This window comes from Harpia harpyja, chromosome 1 (assembly GCF_026419915.1).
Source record: "Harpia harpyja isolate bHarHar1 chromosome 1, bHarHar1 primary haplotype, whole genome shotgun sequence".
NCBI classification, from domain to species: domain Eukaryota; kingdom Metazoa; phylum Chordata; class Aves; order Accipitriformes; family Accipitridae; genus Harpia; species Harpia harpyja.
Window position 1 is genome coordinate 82,766,283 of NC_068940.1, and position 21,661 is coordinate 82,787,943.

General features: G+C 42.3%; 1 protein-coding gene across 2 annotated transcripts in view; it reads left to right on the top strand.

The window, feature by feature from the left end:
• The first annotated feature begins 1,370 nt into the window (after window positions 1–1,370).
• The window catches only part of CDK6 (cyclin dependent kinase 6), a 140,902-nt gene continuing 120,611 nt past the window's right edge, over window positions 1,371–21,661 (top strand). Inside the window, exons 1-2 of one of the 2 annotated variants that reach the window (XM_052802164.1) lie at window positions 1,371–2,145; window positions 4,316–4,806. In XM_052802164.1, the coding sequence (XP_052658124.1) occupies window positions 4,574–4,806 (233 nt within the window). In that variant the 5' untranslated portion in view covers window positions 1,371–2,145; window positions 4,316–4,573. Of the gene's footprint in view, window positions 2,257–4,315; window positions 4,807–21,661 lie in introns of both variants that reach the window. The other variant, XM_052802175.1, reaches the window with a different exon arrangement.

Genomic DNA, 21,661 nt, shown 5'->3' on the forward strand with positions numbered 1-21,661 from the left:
TAGTGTATCTGCATATGAACCTTGCAATGTGATGTGATTTTTCACATCTTTAAAAAAAAAAAAAATTTGATCTGTGTATTTGAATCTTTGACACTTTCATATTTAAAGGTTGTGGAGTTTGCCATTAATTTCAGCATCTTTTTCTGATAAATCATGGACTTCAGAAGTTGTTGAGGAATTTATGTGATTTAAACTAAAATATATTATGAGCATAAATTAAGTTCTTGCAAAAGATGCATGGTCTTCTGCAAACACTCACATGCTGCTGGCCTTTCCCTTGGAAGGCGTGAGTGGTACCAGCTCCCTCTTTTCTCCAGGGAAAATCAGAGGTCTCCCCTCTGCTTTTAGCCAGTTTCCCCTCACCAGCCCTCCAGGGGCTGCTTCTAAACCTCTCAAAAATGGGAAGGGCATGTGGAATTGCTGGGGTCGGTTTTGAAGCCAGGAAAACAAATTTTATTTAAGCTATAGGATTTCATATATGCTTGGTAGCGCTGTGAGTCCAGATAAAGTAACTATATTATATGCTGCTTTCTGATATTAATTTTTTTTCATTTGTACAGTATTAGACCTATTTTTTACTTATTCTAAATCGGTGTATGATGGCAAGTCCTCGACATACACTTCTTCAGTTACAAACCCACTTAGTTAAATCACACTTCCCATTGTAAGAGGGGATCTGGGTCCACTCCCTCCCAGTTAAACCACCATAAGAACTGGTTCTAGAGCTGGACCATAATCATCCTTGAGGTCCTGAAAAGCACGTGCTGGAGGGTACCAGCTGGGAGAACTGGGAATTAGGCAGTCCAGATGTGTGTTTTCCCCCATGGAGACAGTGTAGATTAGCATCTCTTCTGTGATTTTTTTTCTGCGGCGAGTTTCAATATTTGTAGGAATCGGCTCTGTACAAAATGTTTTCCGCATCAGAGAACGGGCTGACTACGTGCCCAGCTCCTTTGCACACCCTGCCTTCCTCGCCCCTCTGCCCCCTGCATCTCCAGCTGCAAGCTTGTCGGGGCAAAGACTGCTGGGGGGTGGGGGTTCTTCAGCAACGAAGTTTCTTGATGCTTCCCGAAAGCATTCATGGGCGCTTCCTGCCGGGGCTCTGTGCTCTCTGTGGATGGAAAGGAGCAAAAGTGCACGGAAGAATCCGCGTTTTTCTGGAGAAAAAAAAAAAAAAAATTACGGTTATTTCCCGGGAAGGGAAAAAAAAAACCCCAAACAAACCGGGTTATTTCCCAGCGCCTTGCACACTGAGCCCTAGGAATGAGTCAGGCTTCTCAGTGCTGCCGCAGCCGGCTGAGCCCGCGTCCGTGCAGCGCCGAGCACGGCGGCGGGGCCGGGGCCGGGGCCGGGGCCGGGGCCGGGCCCTGCCGGGACCCCCCGGGGCGCCTCGCCCCGGGCCATGCCTGGCCGCGGCGCTCGCGGCGACCCTTGCGGTATGCGGCCGCCTTTGGCAGAGGCACATGAAGGATTTCATTGAGTGTGAAGACAGAGAGCAGAGACAGAAAGCAGAAGGAGGCGGCTGCAGCCTTTGTAGTCGGGGAGGAATGCGGAAATGTTGAAGCACTATGTCAAACTTTTTTGAAACGGGGTCAAGTCACATTCAGCCAGCGTGGGAAAGCAAGGGGAAAAAAAAAAAAAAAAAGTTGAGGAGAGGGGAAGAAAAAAAAAAAAAGAAAACAGGCAGCAAGCTGCTGCTGCTCCCAGGCTGAACAGAGGCCGAGGGAGCGAGCGAGGAGGGGCAGCGCAGCGCAGCGCAGCGCCGGGGGCAGCGGCGGAGCGGCGGCAGCGCCGAGGGCCGGTGCCCGAGCCCCGCACCGGCAGGCTGCGGCTGGCGGGGCTGCGGTCGCGGCGCTGCAGCTCCCCGGGGGCCGCCGGCCGCGATTTTTTCTTTCGCGTTCTCATTCTCCCCGGGCAGGGCGAGGGCGGGAGGAGCGGGCTGGGGTTCGAGTGCGAGCTGCCTTCTGCGCCAAGGTGCAGCCCGGCGGCGGCGGCGGCGGCAGGAGGATGCGAGCCGAGTGCGGCCGAGCCGCGGAGCAGCTACCTGTGTGGCCCGGGCGGCCGCTGCCGGGACCTGCCGGAGACATCGCCATGTGAAGGGGCAGACCCCGGGCCGGCTCTCCACCCCGCCTCGCTCAATGGGAGGTTTGTTTTAGGGAGGACTCACCCCCTCCCTCCCCAACCACCCCCACCCCCCCGGGGCTGAGGATTATTTGGGGATCTGGTGGCGGTGGAGGCGGCCGTGGAGCACACCAGGTAACGCGGGGCGCCCATGTGCTCCGCGCACCCGGCCCGGCGGCGTGGCCCACACGCCGTCCCCCGCCCGGCCCGGGAGCCCACGCCGCGCACCCCGCCGCGGACGGCACCGCGGACGCGTCCCCTCGGCGGCCGGGGCCGTGGGCAGCTCGCCCCGCGGTGCTGCCGCAACCCCTCGGGGTCGGCGCGGGGGCGCTCCCCGTGCCGGCGGCCGCCGAGGGGGCCGCGGGGGATGGGGGTGCCCTCCCGGGGAGCCGCCGGGGAGGTCTCCTCGCAGTCCTGCCGAGCAGCCGAGCCGCCCGCCCCCCCCTCCCCCGGAGAAGGAGCGAGGGGACGCCGTTCCTCGCGTTTCTCCCCGCCGCGTGTGGGGCGCCCGCGGAGGGGACCTCAGTGCCGAGGCGGGGGGGGGTACGGGGGGGGCCGGTGGGCACCCCCGTATCCCGCCGTGCCCGGGGAGGGCGAGCGGTAACTTTCCACCCGGCGCAGCGGCCGAGCCGAGGCAGGCCCGCCGCCCCCGCAGCCACGCACACGGGCGTCGCGGCTGCCCGCCGCCCGGGGGCGCCCTCCGCAGCGGCGCGGCGCGGCGCAGTGCGGGCTGCGGGGCGGTGCGGGCTGCAGGACGCCGCGCGGCGCGGTGCGGGGCAGGCGGCGGTGCCGGCTGCAGGACGCGGCGCGGTGCGGGGCAGGCTGCGGTGCCGGCTGCAGGACGCGGCGCGGCGCGGTGCGGGCTATGGGGCGCGAGCGGCCCCGGCCGGGGGGCTACGGGACAGGTGTCCCCCCGCGGCGGCGGGGGCAAGGCGCGGCGGTCCGCGCTCGGTGCCGCCCGGAGATGCTGCGGGCGCGGAGGTGCGGGGGCCGCGGTGTTGCCCGCTGGACGGGCGGTGCGGCGGCAGCTGTGGTGGTGGCAGCTGAAGTCGGTGGGGCAGGGAGGTGCCTCTAGCTGCAGCTGGGGAAAAGCGATGAGCAGCGGGCACAGGTTTCCTTTAGATTGCTCTTATTTTAATCTGCAACTAAGGTGTAAGATCAGCGTATATGTGCAAAATACCTCTGGCTTTATGCGTGGGTTCGAGTTAGGGGATCCCCGACTGAGCTATCTGGGGCTCTTTAATCCTAGCACAGTAAAAATGCAGTGTAGGAGAGGGTTACAGCCCCAGAGGTCGCAATATCATTATATTAAAAAGGGGCAGGGGGAAGAGGGAGGGTTGATGTGGAGCTTTGTGAGGGGAGAGGATTTGCCCACCATCCTGCAGAAAGTGTGGATGAAACTGGATGCAGAAGGAAGCGCTTCTGCTCTCCAGCCTCATGCACTAGACAGCAGAGCGTGCTGCTCCTGAAGACCATCTTTCATCATGCTGCTCTGCAAGGAACTGCTGGCCACACACCCAGCAGTAGCAATATCCACAGCCAAAACCCTTACATGTTAATAAGTTTGCTAAAGTGTGCATTTCTGAATGTACCTCAGCACTCAATGCTCGGTAGCATACTATTACCGTCATTTAAATACGTACATATTTCTCCTCCCCACAGGTGCTTTGAGGCAGGAACTTGTCTCTTGCGATGTGTTCATGCAGGGCTCAGCACAGGGGAGAGCAGATCAAGGCTGAAACCTCCAAAGGCTATTATTTACAAATAAGTAACCGTAATATTTCCAAGACTCCACCGTGTGCACTGAAGAAATATTTGAGTCCTGCAATCCTGGCATAAGTTCCTGGACATAACTTCCTCTCACACATGCATAGTTAGCTCTACCGTCCCCATCACCCCTGTCTCACAGGGTCATCGTATTCAGCCCATTGCTCAGTAAAATCCCACAGCACGCGGTTGCTCTGTAGCTGTGTGTTGTAGCCTTCTGTGCAGACCATGATAACTTTGGAGTGTTGTATCAGCCATGCAGGGACGTTGAGACATGTGTCACCCTGGTGGTTCACGTCTTCCTTTGCACCACGTTTTTGCTTTGCATGTAGCTGTCTACTATATTAGCTTAATTATCTCAGTTTTTGAAAAATGCAAAGTAATGAAGTAAACTCAACTCACTTTTCTTGCTTGGTTTGTCCTCTAGATCTAATTGGCTTTACACAGACAATGCTCCCAAAGACTGTATGATAATTCCTAGTGGCTGAAAGAGGAGGCACATTGTGTCCGGTACAGAAGAGGAACAAGAACAGGAGGGTGAGAGCTTCCTACTGCCCCTCTGGCAGAGGTACCAAGTGTGTGGCCTATCTGCAACGTGAGCAAAGTACTAGTTTTCAGAAAGCAAGTGACACTGAGAGCCATCCCGAGGCACGTGGATCACGGGAGGAAGAGGAGCGGCACCAGCATGGATAAGGACAGTACAAACGTGGCAGACCAGCAGTATGAATGTGTGGCTGAGATTGGAGAAGGAGCCTACGGGAAGGTGTTCAAAGCCCGAGACTTGAAGAACGGAGGTCGCTTTGTTGCGCTGAAGAGGGTGCGGGTGCAGACCAGCGAGGAGGGGATGCCGCTGTCCACCATCCGAGAGGTGGCAGTTTTGAGGCACCTGGAGACGTTCGAGCACCCCAACGTGGTCAGGTGAGGAAGTGAGGCAGGTGTCCCGATCAGCGGGGTCCTGGTTTTAGTACATGAATTGGGCAGCAAGAGCTTGGATACATAAATGGACTGGATGCTAGTTTGGGTTTGTGGATGAAGTGAGCACTAAACTGTGTACATGAAGTGTGGTTTGAGGTTTCAGCAGGCCGTGGCGCTGCCTGCCAGACCTCTCCTTATCCCTGTGCATTGCCTCCCACACACACAAACACCCACCTCCAGAGGCATAGGTGTGTGACTTAAGTGTTTGAGTGGATGGGCAAGGAGCCATATATACACTATTTCCTCAGGCATAAGAGAGAATGTAAAAAACCCAACATCTCCCTGCTTTTGTCTCAAGTATTAGTTCTGCCAGCTGCAGCTGATTTTTAGCAGCTCTATTCATTATCGAAATGGCAAAGATTCTGAGAGCGGTAGTGGAATGTGCGTTCCACCTTTTAGATGCTTTTATAGAGAGTTGTAGATTATCGTGTTAAAGAGAAGTAACAGCTTAAGACTTCAAGCTTTGCAGGTGGCCTTAAAGTTGAATACTGTTTGACTGGTACTAATTTCACCATGTGCTGATGATTGTGCTACCAGAGTGCAACAGTACAGACATCAGGCCCAGCTTGCAAAATGGTGGCAATGTCCCCAGAATGTCCATTCTGTTGTGTCGGTAGCATAAACCCTGGATAAATGACCTGTGTTTTTTAACAGATTCTCTCAATGGTAAGGCTGGCCCTACCGTAACCTCTTGCATTTTTCTATAGCTGGAAACCTCCAGCAGCCTGTCAGCATCTTTTGTTAATATTATGAACTTTAAGAAGTAAGCTTCACTTTGCAGATAGCCAGGTATGCAATGATTTGAAACTGGTCAGCATCTTGCTGATGGTGCTGTATTAGCAAGAATATTTCCTGTTATTTGCATTATTGTACACACATACTGCATAGCAAAAGGAAAATATTTTATACTTAACTAACACCAAGACTCTTTCAGTCCTAGAGAAATAGATACTCTGAAGTTAGAGTTGACCTTCAAAATGGCTTGTAGCTGTGATCCTCCTGGTTTAGGGTCTGAGATGAGGGGGTTTATAGTAGGTGCAAGAGGAAAGGTGAGACAGAGAATAATATTTAAAATACTAAAGTGAATAGCTAAAGATAAATTAATTTTTGTTCATCTCACAGCAGTGTAATACAACAGTCTCATTTCTGTCTGAACTGAATAGGTGAAGCATGTGTATTCTGAAATACTGATACTGGAGTACGCGTCATCGGTCTCACTGCAGTGAGCAATGGGATATAGGCTGCCGCCAACACTTTTCCATTGCTAATCAAGCAAATCCACAATTTGGTTAATAACCATTATTTTGACTTGCACCTAGTAATGCCAGAGGCTTCATCAATAAATTTCAAAAGTGGGGGCATCTATGTTTGGACAACATGTTGTATTTGATCACCACATCAAGTGCCTCGGTTTACAGAGAAGTGCACACAACGTTCTTCCTTGGCAGTAGAGAGATAACTGAGAGTTCTCAAAATCTCTGAAATCCAGCCCTGTAATTTGTGAGAGTAAATGAGGATTTAGTTGTCCAGGCTTAGGCATTTACATATTTGAAAATTGTAAACTTTGTTTGGGAATAATTCAATACAATACTCCTGAGTTTTTCTGGCATTGAGATCTTTCCATATGAAGTCAAGATTTTTTTTAAGAGCTTTCTAATCCCGAATTCAGCATAATCATGAAAATAAAATTCTTGTTTTCCAAAGAGCTAGTTGATGAACTGACTATGCAGCTGCAGGCTTGTTTTGCTTGGGTTTAAGTGCAGCACAATCTTGACATAGCGTTGCATAAATACGTTGAAGCTGAAAATATTTTTACAGGTCTGAATGAAAATTCATTCTCTGCAAGCAGTAAGTATTTCAACCAGCAATATGAGAATGTAGTTTTAATATAAAAATCTCTGCAAGTGTGTTCCAGGTCCTCACAGCAGTGCTGTGAAGCCTGTACCTTTTGCCATAAGCAGCATTTCAGATACAAGGGTTTGGTCTGTGATGTCTCAGGATGCTTAGGACCTTGGCTGAACACCTTTTTCCACAAACAGGCAGGGGAGTATAAGAAGCAATTTCAAACATTATCTCTTCTAAAATGTGAGGAATGTTATTTAAAAACTCGCCTCTGTTGTGCATGTTTTTAATCTGTAGAGCAGATGAAGCTGTAAGTAGCACTTTGAAGTGACTGAAATCATATCCTTAAAATGAAAGATTATTTGAAAATATTTAAATGCCCCAGTTCTGTTAAAAAATACGGTAGAAGAGTTTGTAATTTATTGAAATTAAAGGTCTATTTTTATATTATGTAAATATACTCAAAAAAGGAAATACTGTAAAAGAAGATCTGCAATTTTAAGCAGCTGACCTAGCTGTACTTAATTATTGGACGTATTATGCTCACAAAAATGTTCATTGTTTGGGCATGCATTCTGGAAACTGGTATCATGGCCAGGCTATTAAATAAAAATGATGTCTGGATTAAAATGTACATCATTTTCAGAGCACTAGGATAACAACACAAACATTTGAAATCAAATTTTTTTTTTTTTGAGGGAGCGTCTAGCTTTTTTCTGAATATTACAGGGAACTAGCTTGAGTGAAATAAGTGAGAGCTGCAAATATAATGTTGAATCTGTTACCTCTGAGTAATGGCATGTGTGATCCATGAGTCGCTCAATGCAAACTGACAGTCATTCTGTGAGTCAAAATTTAGACAGACTTCAAACAGATGAGCCGCATATGCCCTGTGCTCGGCTGTCGTACTCTGGCATCAGCTGACAGCAACAGCAGAAATCACAGGCCACGTGAACTTATGCTGAATGTCATGCTGAACTCAAATGGTAGGTCTGGGCATCTCCAGAGAGTACAGTAAGGAGCTTGGCAGTCCAGGGCTTCTCAGTGGTGCTGAACGTGAAGAACAGTTTGGTAAGGAAAAGACCCGGTACTTGCTAGGCAGAGGTAGAGCTCCATGGTTTTGTTGGTCATGGAGCCAGGATGCAGGACCAGCATTGCTACTGCAGCCCAGGTTTGTCATAGTAGTTGTAGATTCTCTTCCTCTAAAATCCTAAGAAATGCTTAGAGCCAAAACTGGTTTCCAGTGCTTGGCATTGGGGATGGAAGAGAATTTTCTCCATAAAGTAGAAATGTCTAAATAGCATAGAATAATTTTAAACAAACTATCGTATTTTTCCGTGCTACTGCTTGCTACGAGAGCTTCGTTTCATGTTCCTTCTCTCCAAGTCTATCGTTTCCATATTCGGACAATGAAGAGATGCATTTTTCGCAGCACAGTTGCTTTTACAATGATAGATAATGAAGTTAGGTAAGACTTCACTGCAGAACAAAGCAAAACAAGGTGCAAGATAAGAAGTGAAAGGAAGTCTAATTTTCATCAAGACTGTGATGGTAGTGGAAGTCTCTGGACTATTGACTATAATGGAAATAAGGCCTGGAAAACTGGTCTAAAAATTTGCAGGGCTGTCAAAAATAGTATACAGAGAGTCATGGGGAAAATACAGTTAAAAGTATGATTGCTATATGCTTAAAGTCCTCTCCTGTTCACATTTGCCTTTGTATAGAGTTCCCCTCTGTCAGGCCACCTTACTCTATGCTGTTTATCTTCACAAAACAAAGTAAAAAAAAGAATCTTCAAGAGTACATCTTACTGTGAATTGTTCTAAAATGAGGTACGTTGTAGGCTTTGAAATGTCCTTTGTAACTGGTAGGATGATTAAGGTTGTCCTCTAGGTCACCTTTCAGATAATAAGATGTAATGCTTTACTAAAGCTTTACTATATACAGTAGTTAAATCTGGCAAAAGTTGGTCCAGCACTTATGTAGCTTAGTGCTGTTCTGTTTAGGAAAAATGAAATATATGTAGACAAAGGACAGACCTTGCCAGGAATAAATGACATATTAGATTCAGGAAATTCCTGTGTGTAAAACTGGGAGTATTCCCTGCTGCAATATATCTGTAAAAATTCTTCTTGTGATTATAGTGCTAAATTCAGCAATATATTGTGTTCACTTTATCTCTCTCCTGCTGGTAATCAGAGGAATAATTTTCCCCTAATGTTAATCATCCATCCACTGTGAATTTGCACTCTGGGAAGGTGATACACAATACAGAATACTGTAATTCTTGCTGTGCCTGTTTTCTAACATATATATATTTAACAGTTTTAATGGTGTTAAACCTTAAGCAAATAGAGCAAACCTGCAAAGTTGTATATTTTTGCTTTCTGGCTCATAGTCTTTTTGATAAATGCAACTTTTTTAGTGTTTTCATGGGTAGTAAGTCCTCGGTTTTAAAATAACCAAAATTATATTGAATATAATCTATTAGAATATAATCTAATCTGAGTTATTATTTCAAAGATAAGTGTCAGAAATCTTGCCATTCAAGGTCATCATTACCGTATAATAAGGAATTAAAAAATCTTAGTTCTGTCCTTCCTGTTAACTTGTAGAACACAGGTAATTGACTTAGGTTCAACAGAATGATCCACCTAGCTGGAAGTGTGACTCTATACCTCAGTCTTTTTGGTATACAGATCAGTGTGGGGGAAACCTAGTAATTACGAGTATTTGCACAATTATGCCATGTTCAAGTATTTATGTTATTTTATATCCATTGAAATACAAATGATACTGTGAACTGCCCTCTGTGGTACAGCAATACTGTCACGTTGCTTTTTCACTGCTTTTGCAGTCCAGTGGTCCATGCTGTTATCTCTTGATTTGCACTTGAGTACTTGATGGAGCCCATCAACTGATTCCCTTGTCAAGGCAACCTGAGTGTGGGGGGAAGAGGCTGGGGCACACGTGACTCCCTCATCCCCATGTGCCCTGACATGAAGACCAGCACTGGACTCTGCTCAAAGGTCCCAGAAGTGTATAATGGCTTGGTACTTAAAATTGTGTTATACTTAGAAGGTGTCATTTTATAAGTGTCTTAAAATTCCCTGTCTAACCTGATAGAGAGAGCATTCAGAACATATCTGTAGCAGCTCATCAATACCTAGCTAACCTTTTGCAAGGCAATTTGAACATGTAGTTATCTGCTTTGTTCTGTTTGTTAAACTGAAATGATATGGACACATACAGAGGGAAAAGAATTTCAAAATGCAGTAGCTAATTTTGTTTCTCTTTCCAGTTTGTGGTGACGCTGATATTGGCTACTGGCTTTATTACTGTGCTGTTAATAAGTTTAAAGGATGATCTTCTTGAAATCATTGAGATGTTCCATTCCGTCAAGTGAAACATTTCTATTTTAGGGGGTGTTTGTCTCCAGTGAATTCTGCTTCCTTCCTTACTTCCCCTTTCTGCCAAGCTAATGTTAAACTTCTAGCATGTGACATCATTCTTACAGATCAGCAGTGTGCTGTATTGTGTGATACAATTTATTTTTGTGTAGCACTGCTCATATGGCATCTGGCAGGCGCCTGTAGAGAAAGAAATGGTTACCTCTGCATTGCTAGGTACAGGGATTGTCTTGCACGCAAAAAGAGTAAAATAAGATGCAGGGATGGAGTGAAACAGAAGAAACTGAACTTGAAACTTGCCAAGGTTAAAGGGATTAATGTGGCAGATGAGTCTCAGCTGAGGTAGAAGAGGTGGATGAGTAATGGGAAGGAAAAACTGAATGAGCTTCAGAGTCAGTTTTAGTCTAACACAAACAGGACAGCCTTCAAGGCAGATGTGAAGACGGGAAGTGCCTTGGCAGGAGAGAGGCATTTCCAGGCTGGAGAGTGGTGGTGGTCGGAGGGGAAGGGAGATGGTCCTTGCTCTGACTGGCCACTGCAAGGAGGGACACTGCAAAGGTCTAGGGGAGGGAGGAACTGCCCACCTGGAAATATGGCTTCTCTGATGGCAAAAGGGCAAAGGGGAATGATGTGGTTGACATTGAACAGGGTTTGGCAGTGGGTAGGGTTTGGAGAAGTTTATTAAGTTGGCAGAGGACATTGTGAAGGGACCGCACATGAATGCTTGCTGGCCCATCATCATGCTTGCAAGCCTCCGATACACAGAATAAGCACATACAGGGAAAATAAGTGATATTCCTCCTGTCCATATGAATTGTTTATTAGCAATGGATGTGATGATTTAGTTTGAATATGTGATCTGCCAGAAACAGGACAAGATAAGGGCATGTCAGGAAGGAAGAGTTGAATATGGAATAGCCTTCTGAGCCTTAGGAAATTCAGCTTCTGGAGCGAGTACAAGCTTTCTTCAAAAAGTATTTTATCTTATTCTGAATCTAAGCTTTTTACAAAAAACATCTTTCCAGTCTTTGTGTAAGTAAATGTTAGTCATTTTAGATTATGTCCAGTGCTCCCTTCCTTTTTTAAATCTGTGGATGGTTGTGTCTATGCTGTTCTTGGAGAGATCTAGTCTTGCTGGGTCCTGCCCAGAACGGAAAACCAACTTATTTCACCACAACCACTGCTGGCGACAGTCTGTGACTGCCAGGCTAAGTGTCAGCATCCCTTCAGCTAATGGTGTGGGGTCTAGGATTCAAAACTGAGCCTTGAAAAGTACAGGAGAGTGGATCGTCCAGCCCAGAAAACAGGGGCCAAGGTAGATTAATTGGGACTTTCCAGTTTGCTTAATGGTACCTACCGCTGACTGAAGTGCGGAACAGAGCAGGGAGAAGGAAAGTGCTCACTTTCCAGGTGTTCAAAAGAGAGTAGACTGGAGGCTGTGACTTAGCAAAGCACTGAGTGAGTGACTCGGGTACTCTCGGTGAGGTTTAAGTCATTGTTTGAAGTTTAGCACAGATGTAAGTGTGTTATCAAATAGCAATAGCTATGATATTAAGTATACACTGAATTTTAAAATGCTTTTCTGAATAGAGTTCAGGGACAATAAACATAAGAGTATGAATCACAGATATTGATTCTTTTTCATGTATTACATTAACTGAAGCCTTATTTCTAGAGAATTTTTCTATTAAAAGTTAAAATAAATCATGCAGAATAAATAATATAACTAACCTGATATAGCAGTAATGCAAATTTGGCATCGAGAGTGGTTATTTGTGTTTGTAGTAATTCTTAGTTGACTTAATTTAGTTCTGAAGTTTTAAAACTATTTTATAAAGTTTCATAACCCTAAATAAAATAGAAGTTGCTGTTCATTCCAAAACTTTGCAGCAGTATATAGAGCATTTGGTTTTTACTCTTTGTATGAAATCTAGTTGTTTTCCAGTTTTGCTGAACAAGTTGATTCTTAATGATCTAACAGATTACCAGAATATAACTGTGCCCATACACATATATAACTAAGCTGTGTTTTTTCATTCAAAAGAGAGGAAATTTCTCCTCCTATATCAGTTCTTCATATATTTTTCTTATATCCTGAAAAATATTTTAAATTACACATGCAGGATTATTTAACAGGTATACCTTTAAACTATAAAGTATTTGTATTTAATAAACAAACCACTTCAGAATTTTCCAAGGAGTGGTTTTTTTCCATTGTGTACTTTGACATTTTCCATTTGGGAAACCTCCATTTGGGAAGCATTTGATGAGATGATCATCAAAGAGTGGAAATGTGACTGTTGATTTCCAAACTGTTTCAAAATACCTCATTGCATCCAAATTCTTGTATTGATTTTCCTATTTATTTGTTTACCCTTAGCCTTTGAATATTTGTCCCATCCTTAGAAAATGTTCACAAGGAAATATTCTGCTAAATAATCCTTTTAAAATCAGGCCTTAAAATTCTAACAATACAGTTGTGTTTTTGTTAGGCGGAACAAAGGATGTTTTATATGAGCAATAAGAAACTCTTCCATATGATGCTTTAGATGTCTTTTTAGGGTTTTAGTAGAAGATGGGTCTGTAGCCGAAGAAGCATCCCACAGAATTTTAGGACCAGGTGATGATTTCGGATCCCTAAATACAAGGTGTTCTGGAATGTGCAATTTGCTGATATTGGTAGAGTTGCCCTGGGGTAGATATCCCATGACATATTTAGCAAACAGTTTACAAATTTAGCAAAAAGTTCCATAATGTTTTAAAAGCGTTCATACTAACACTGAGTGGTTATCACTCTAGATTATCATTAACAGGTGACCGATCCTTTCTTAGTAAAAGAAAATAAAAAACAACTTGCCTATGAATTCATCTTTGCAGGAATTTCCCATGTTTAATGATTGAAAACTCAATTCTAGTGCAGATGAATCATACTGAGTTTAAATGAAACCTCTTGAGTTTGGACTTTTGCAACATTAGTCAGTGCAGAATGTTACATATTTTGATAAAAACAGAGAAAGGAAGTGAGAAATAGAATGGAAAAGCCTGTGTGATTTTTTTTTTCCTCTCTTTTATGTGAAGCTTTGGCTAGTCTTTTAATATCTATTTGAAGTGTGGTCCCTATGATAAATAACTGAAGGTGTCTGTTGCTGTTTAACAATGTCAGAGAATTCCCTTCTCCCTGAAATCAATTAATTATAAACTGGAAATTTCAGTACTTTGTTCACTGTTTCTTAAGTTAGCATATTTCTAGGAGCTTTCTGTGAATGTAATTCCTAGCTGCACTGGTGCTTTTGTTTCTCTTCGTCTGTGGAGCCAGGGCTCTACTGTAAGGATAGAATTCTATCACTTTTTTTTTTTTTTTTTTTTCACATTTGGTGTGGTATTTTGCATACAGCTGCAGAGTAGACAGTTACCTTTGAAAAGAACATTTGGCTGGTTTAATTTGATTAGAGCAAACCACCTCAATCATTTCTGAACTAAGACCGTTTTCATTTTAACTTGGCAGTAGGAGTTGGGAATGTACTGACTGTGCTTAGATGTTTGGGGGAGGACTCGTTTGGATACACAGCTACCGCCGAAGTGAAACAACCTTAGAGGACTTTGCCCACTCTGCTCCTTCCCCTTAAAAAGGGAGGGCTGTGAAGCCATTGAATGTCACATTTAACTTTCACTCATTATGACAAGGAATTGGACTCCTTGTGAGTGTTTCTACAAAAAATTGGAAACCTTTAATGCAAAGAAATACATAATCATACATTTAAAAAAAACCCCCATGATATTAAAAACAGATCCAGGACATGAAAGTCTTTTATTTACAACAAACTTAAACAACCCTAGCAACAGCATTTTGAATAGAGTTGTAATAAAATCCAACATACAAATAGAAATATGGTGGGTTTCTCATAGATACATTGTATCAATGTTAAAATTGTATCCCTTTTAGTAAGTCTTAGTAAGATTCCTACATTCTGTGATTCTCCTAGCTTTGACTTTCTACCGCCTTCCTCCTTGTATAAATACATTGTGATTTTTTTATGTTGCATATTAAAGTTGAAATTAGATTCTTTATATTTAAAGTATTATGTATTGTATATGATTTTTGCTTTTCAGTTGCCCTCAGTGGTAATCAAATAATTTTCCTAGAAAAACTCTTGTGGCTGTCTAGAATATCAATGTGTCTCATAATAAATGACAGCCCTTCAATAAATTATAGTCAGATGGTATTCTCCAGAAAAGACAGTTCTGATCTTTAAGTGCTCTGACTTTGCAGTAGTGGATCACCATATATACAATGTTTTAATTGGAAGATTACAGTTGAAGGAAGATCTTCTGGTTATGCTTGTATTATGTTCTGAAAACCAATATGCACAGTTAACTGTTCATCTGTGTGACAGGGGAATTGCATCTATACCTTCCAGCTAATTCAAGAATACAGTTGTAAATTTAAGGCTTGAGTTTCCACTGGTGAAGTTAAAGTCCATAGAGCTACACTGATTCAAACAGCTCTGGTTCTTCAAATCATAAATTCCTAATGTTAAGATGAACAAAGATGCATTAGGACAGGCAGGCTGTGGAGAGGTGTCTCATCAAACATGCACATTTGACACCTTACCGTTCAGATTTTAGATGCTGCAACTACTGAGTTCACCAAACTGGGGTATAAAAATAGTTCTTTCATTAGGAGGTTTTTCACTGGTATGGTCTCAGAGTTTCTGTTGACCTGTTTCACTCCTCCTAAGTACATTCCCTTTTAGCACTGCAAATAATTCCTCTCTACCTTAGTATGTACCCTCTGAAATATTTGAAGTCTATCTCTATGTTGTCACCTAAGCAATTTGTACAATGCTGTGCTTACTCCCGAACTCCAGGTTGCATCACAGACATGGTCATTTCAGTGGTATGTACATCTCCCTTCTTCAAGAGAAAATGCTTCTGTAGCTACAGAGACTTTCTGATTGCTGTACAGCATTGAAAGTTTATGTCTAACTTGTTATTCACTAGCACAGCACTAGTACCTTTATTATTGATTTCCAGGTTTCTTTGGGACAGTGAAAGTTAATGACCTGTATTATTTTTCTCTACTAGGAAGTAGGTAATGAGGTGAATCTCATTTTGCTAATTTTATCTAACAGCATACTTTGTTTGTATTCATGATCTTTATGACATAGAGATTGAGCAGCATCTGCACTTCTAATTAGTGTGTTGTGTATCCTTAGATAACCTTCTAGATTGTTAATGGAGATAGGCCTACCCACTGATGTTTGTGGTTTCCTTGCAGACATCTCTAATCAATTTGTTGCCTTAATGTTCATCTCTGCTTTTTATAAAATGCTGAGCAACAAGATTTGATCAAAGCAATAATACCCATATCCAGACAGGTTTGAATCAGCGACTACAGTCTGAAAATCAGAATTAAATGTCTCATTAAACTTAAAAGATTTGGCATTCTTGGAAGGGCCCAGACAAGTTAGTACTTCTGCAGAACTGAGCACCTGTATCTCTTCATTGCATGGAATTCCATTCATCACAATGCCTTTTCATTTGTAACATCATTAAAAAAAAACAGAGTTGCCTGGCATTACTTAATTCTATGCTGCTTATTATTCATGTTGTCTCTCTTCTTAAGAAATCAAGGTTTTATTACTTTTTCATTTTATTTGGTCAGATTAAAACATCTTTTAGAGATGTCAGTTATTTCAAAAGCAAATCTTTATGCAGTAGTGAAAAAATACAAACAGAAATGAGACTGGAACAGAAGACCATGTCAGTACAACAGCAAGAATAGTTAGGAGTTGCACTGAAGAGTCAGGTAACCCAGTTGACTAAAAATGAAAGGTATTTGTGGCTATAGATAAAACCCAGATAGGTGAATTACACTGATGAGGAAGTCTCTTTAGAAGACATTTTAAGTATATTAGAATGTCCCAAATCAATAGGATATTGTGATGTCTGTAAGGAAATACATTTCAAAGACCGCTTGGTTTCCAGTAACCCAGAGTTGAGAGTGCGCAAGACCATTCTCCAGAAATAAAGCTTAAGTCATAAAAAGCAAATTTAAATCTTCTGCCATCCTCTAGATCAGTGAAAGGATATTGAGCCTATAATTCTGGGAGAAGCTGGAAAGTCAACTAAGTTTACTAAAAGAGTAATAAAGGACAATTTCAACCACTGTTCATAATAAAGTGGACAAATCAGACAAGGTTTAAAGACAAAATTTACAGACACGATCAGTGAAGCAGCTGTTCCTGGAGTGCAAGGAAGAGCGACCACTCTGCATAGCCTGAAGTAACTTGCAATAGCTGGTTTAAGAAATTCTTATAGTCAAGACACACAGTCATAGTGGCCGCAATAATTAAATCTTATTTTGGGGGGAAAGGGATGGTTCCCAAACTTGATGTAGTAACAATAGGCTTTAGAAAAGAGAGATTAAGAAACAGGAGGTAATAAAAAAATTGAACAGTCAAGAGGAAGCATATGAAAATGCTTAGATTTAACATGGTAGGTACTTAAATAGAGATTTGTAGCAGCCCATTTTGTCACTTGAGTCATACACCTTTCCCTGGTGTGTTGCTTGGTCCAGTCACTGGAAATCCAGGCTGCTGCTTTGGAGCTGTAGCTTCTTCCTGGGTGCTAGATATAACAGGACAGTTTAAACGTATTGCTTCCTCAAACTCTCCAGAGGGATGAGGGATGTCAAAGGGAGACATCAAACTTTCTCTCTCCCTCTTATGGCTCTGCTCCAGTATATCATGATGGATGCACAGAAGGTACACATAGCCATGCATAAAAAAATAAAACAGGAATGTAAGATAGTTGTCAGCAGACATCTAACTTTAACCATCTGAATGTTAAAAGTGTACTCCATCCTAGTCATTTAGAGTCTCCCCATAGTGAGTGCAGAGAGAGGATGGGCTTTCTGAGAATAATTCATCCCACACACCCTCCGTATCCACCCTGGAGCAGAATGAATTGCCCTCTGGAAATGCCTGCCTCTCTCTTGTTGACTGCAGAGATAGCACAGGTGGCTAATGCAGAGTGGTCACCCAATTGTAGCCTGCTACAGCCAGAGGAGATTAATGCCAGTCAGTAAGGTTCAAGTTTTAAGGTGGAAAGTGGAAAGACTAGTAGGGAGTTTGTACAGCACATAAAAGAAGTTACAAAAGCAAATGGGAAATTATTTTGGGTGTGGGGGAACAAAAAGATGGCATTGGAATCAGAGAGCACTTCAACTATGAGAAATTAGAGGAGGTAATCGAATAAGAAATTAGCATTATAGGGGAATTTTTTTTTTTTAACCAAAGTCTGTAGTATATGGATTGTTGGTAAGGGTTTGTACAAGACACTGTTTTTTATCTGGCAAAAAATGATGTACTTTTCCTAATAGCGGAGTGTGGGTTTCTGTGAAACGTACTGACTTTAGACAATCTGCTTCTGGTTTGTGCTTGGCGTTAAAGTACTAAGGGGAGCAGGATGTAGCTGCAATGGGTGGGCATTGCCTTGTTACCCTGTACCCAATTTTAAGCTCAAGCAGAAGCTGTTTTGGTTGAATCTGGTTAATCTTTTACAAGAGGAAGAGTAGCTGAAGATGGGTGTTGGAGATGGCCAGTCATGCAGCCTACAAGTGGTTTAAGGCACCTTTCAAAGCTTTCTCAGATGTAGTTTCTCTTGTGTATTTTTCTCATTTCCCTTCACTCTGCCATACTGGTCTCATACTGGATTTGCCACTAAGTGGGCTACTTACCTCATTATTGATAAAATTCTGATGCTACACATAGTTTCATTGCCTCAAATTCCTTTTGAGAAAATTACGTGATGATAGTACAATTGCAAGTAGCTGGAAAATTCCAGTGTCTAACTTATATTCCGCTCTGAATTATGCAAGACCTGACTGCTTGGAAAGCAGTGGTACTATACCTTTATCTCTTGGAATAATTTTTTTGGAACTTAAAGTTTTATTTTTCCATAATCTCAAAACATGTCAGCCCAGATTGCTCGGTAATAACCTGAAAAATTAAAATCAATCAATAATGCTAACAGATTCTGCTCCATTTTTTATGCTGAGTGTCTGTTGGAGCTAGTTCTTTTACAGCTTGATTTACAAAGCTTGAAAACAGCTTTTTTTATTATGGAACCACTAAGACAATATAATTGTAGTAAAGAAAATAAGTTACTCTATTAAGCTGTTTGGATATGCATATTACATATGGGGTTGTGTCTATATGTGGAAAAGAAAAACCATGAAAATTTCAAGGTTTGACTGCATTTATACCAGGAAATTCAGGATTATTATTTTGTAACATGGATGAGGATTATTAGACATGTAGGACTGCAATTAGTTTAAATTCTGTGCCTTAAAAATGTCTGAACAGTTTTCTTTTTTAAAGTTAAAAGAAAAAATTGAAAGGGAATGAGGGCAAGCCAGGAAAAAAAACATTCCAAAAGCTAATTGTTTTTAAAAAGTTACCTGACATTGAAAATTGGAACTTGGAACTGAAATGCCATCTCACTCCTAAGTCTAATAAAAGAGTAATTCTTATTAAATGTATTCTGGAAAGAGTAAATGAAAATTATAAAGCCCGATGTGAGTGGCAGAGAGCCCAGGCAATATCCAAAAGAGTAAACATCTAATGGCTTAACCTAACTGGGGCAGAGTCTGCTGCAGCAGGCAATTGAACAGGGGATGTCAATATTTAAAAGCAGCAGAACTAATTTTTGAAATAGATGGCTTTTTTTTCCTCCTGTGTGCAGTACAAATATATATTTTTAAAGGTTTTAGGGAATATTTAGATGATGGGATTATGTGTCTCCTTTTAACATTGACCCTTTTTTAAATTTTTCAAATCTTGTAAAATTTAAGGTCACTTTGATCTTACTTCTTTCAAGCCTGAAATTGCCATCTTTAAATTGCATTATTCACTCAGTTCCAGAACTCATTCATCTCAGACCACATCCTTTATACAAAAATATTGCAATATCATCTTGTCAGCTTTTAAATGGAGGCTGAGGCTCTTCTTAAAAAGACTCTTGAGTTCTGAAATAATTTAACTAAAATTTTCTGAATGGACATGATTATCTTGGCATTTCTAATATATTGATCACTGTCATTTTCACAAGCCTGAAAAAGTGTACTTGTGCTTTGGAAAACCTAAATCCATGTCACTTGTCTGCCTTCTGGAGTGAAATTACGCGGACTGTACTGTGCTTAGATCAATAGTCATATACCATAGGGGCTTGCGTACAGAGGCATTCATGGAAGTGAAGGCTACTGTGTCTTCCTGGATTTAGCAAAAAAAACCCAAAACACTCTACTGTGTATGTTTCTTTCAAATGGACTTGAGACAGTTATTTCACAGTCAAATATTTTCATAATCCAGACACAGATTCTTATTTCAGAACATATAGATGCCAGTTGTGGTGTTTGAAAACCAAGACATACCTGCATGAAAAGTAGGTAAGGGAAATCACCAGAAAGTTTGACTTTTTTTCTTCACAGAAAGTCACTTCAATTCTGTGATAACTCGGAAAGCGGCTGAATGGACCTTTATAAAACATATGAACTAAGTCACTTCTAAGTGGAGACAGCTGGGGTCTATTTAATATCCTGCGTAAAATGGTAGAGGTCAGCTTCCTGGAATAACTTAGGAGTTTTATTTCACGAATATCCTACTGCTGCAGGGACCTGGGGTGACGGTGAGGCTCTCAAACTAAAATGCGCTGTAAGGAAAAGCTCCAGGGCCATAGCTCTCATTCTACCTCTGCATTTCGTGTGGGGTGGTAGGAAGCATCTTGTGGCCTATGATATCTGTGCATCCTCATAAATGTCTGTTTTGTGGGTGCTTATTAATGCTGGCAAGTAGTCTCATTTTTTTTCTTCCAATCCTATTTTCTTATGATTTAGGCATTGGGATACTAATTGAAAATCATCAAGAAGTGACACTTCGGACAATAAGTGATTCTCAAATGTACTGACGACCCTACATACCTGGGTTATTTTGTAATTTGGGACCTTGGTTCCTAAATCACTTAATGTATCTTGGCAGTTTTATGATGTCTAATTTTCCCCTTGCAATTAATGCCGCCATATCTTTACTATCTAAGATCATATGTTCCCTGTATCTATTCAATTTAATTACTCTTGACTCCTGCTATTCCACTTTATATTGGCCACGTGGGTGAAAAAAATTCTATTTGTCTTTGTAGGCCTGTGCCACTGGTAAGTGTTTGCACACACGCAGAAGTTACACGATATAGCAATTGATATAATTGGTAGTCCAGTGACACTGTAGTCCAGTGATACCTTAATTAAAAGCCTGTGGTGCAATAAGCATGAAAATTCATATAAAAATTGTACATTAATAATGATGTCCAGTATGATTACATATATTTCAGAGTGTGAAAATTTGGCTTTTCCTTGACTACATATTTGAATAGAAGATAAATGGAAGCTCTAAAGAAGAAGTGAGAAAGATAATTGTTTCTGTTAGATGGACAAAAGATGGAAACTGAAAACAAAAATAATAGTAGCATGTCACTGGAATAGGCAAGCTGATCACAGCCAGAAAAGGCTTTTGTAGACTGTGCTGATTCTGTGGGCCCTGTATGGTGTGTAGTGTTGCCTGTTCAGTCAACTGTGCAAAGGCTCAAGACCATCAGCTGTGGTATAAGTTTCTGTGCTGTTTCTCTGAACAGAGGTAAATAGGATGATTGCAGCGTTTGGGGGTAGATTAGAGAAAATAATGAGGAGCAACTCCTTCAGCCCTCGATGTCTCTTGACTTATTCTTGAAATAAAAATAATTACATTAATAAAACAGTTCATATGTGGCTTAGAAAGGGTTAGAACCATTTCCGTCTCACCCAGTATTTTTCTGAAGTGAGAAAGAGCAGATAGCTTAGGGAATGGTGTAAGAGCCTGACGACCTGAAGTGATAATTCCTGGCAAATTAAGGCTCGACAGTTTTGACACTGACTTGCTCGGCGATCTTAAGTAATCTGCGTCCACTGCTTTGTAAGTCCATGCAGCATTTGCAAGCAGATGTGAGCCAGCCCTGCCTCATTCCCAGGCAGATGCCTACTCGCTCTGCCGGTGCTTTGAGCCAGCTGGAAGCCGCGTAGCCATGTTAGTGCTGCGGAGCCTCAGCCATTACGCTCTGCTGTCCTCAGATCTTCCTCAGCTCACCCTGAGCTGACACTGGCTGCCTGGACGTTGCAGAGCACGCTCTCTCTCCTTTGCTCGCAGAGCTTGGGTAGATGTACTTTGTTTTGCAAGATGTATTATAGTTTGCTCATTTTTTTCAGAAATGTGAAAGATGTTGCAAAACAACCAAAATACGGTTTTGTTGTGTATATACATCTGACATGCAGTATCATTTACCAAATGCTGAATTCATTTCAAAACTATCCATGCACTAAAATGTAAACCCTCATCTCATGCTGCTAGAAGACACCCCAAAAGAAATAGTTGCCTTTGCCCCAAAGTAATAAAACAGTCGAATAAAATTTATTGCCAGCTCAAAATGCTACTAACACCTCATTTTCATTGCCAAAC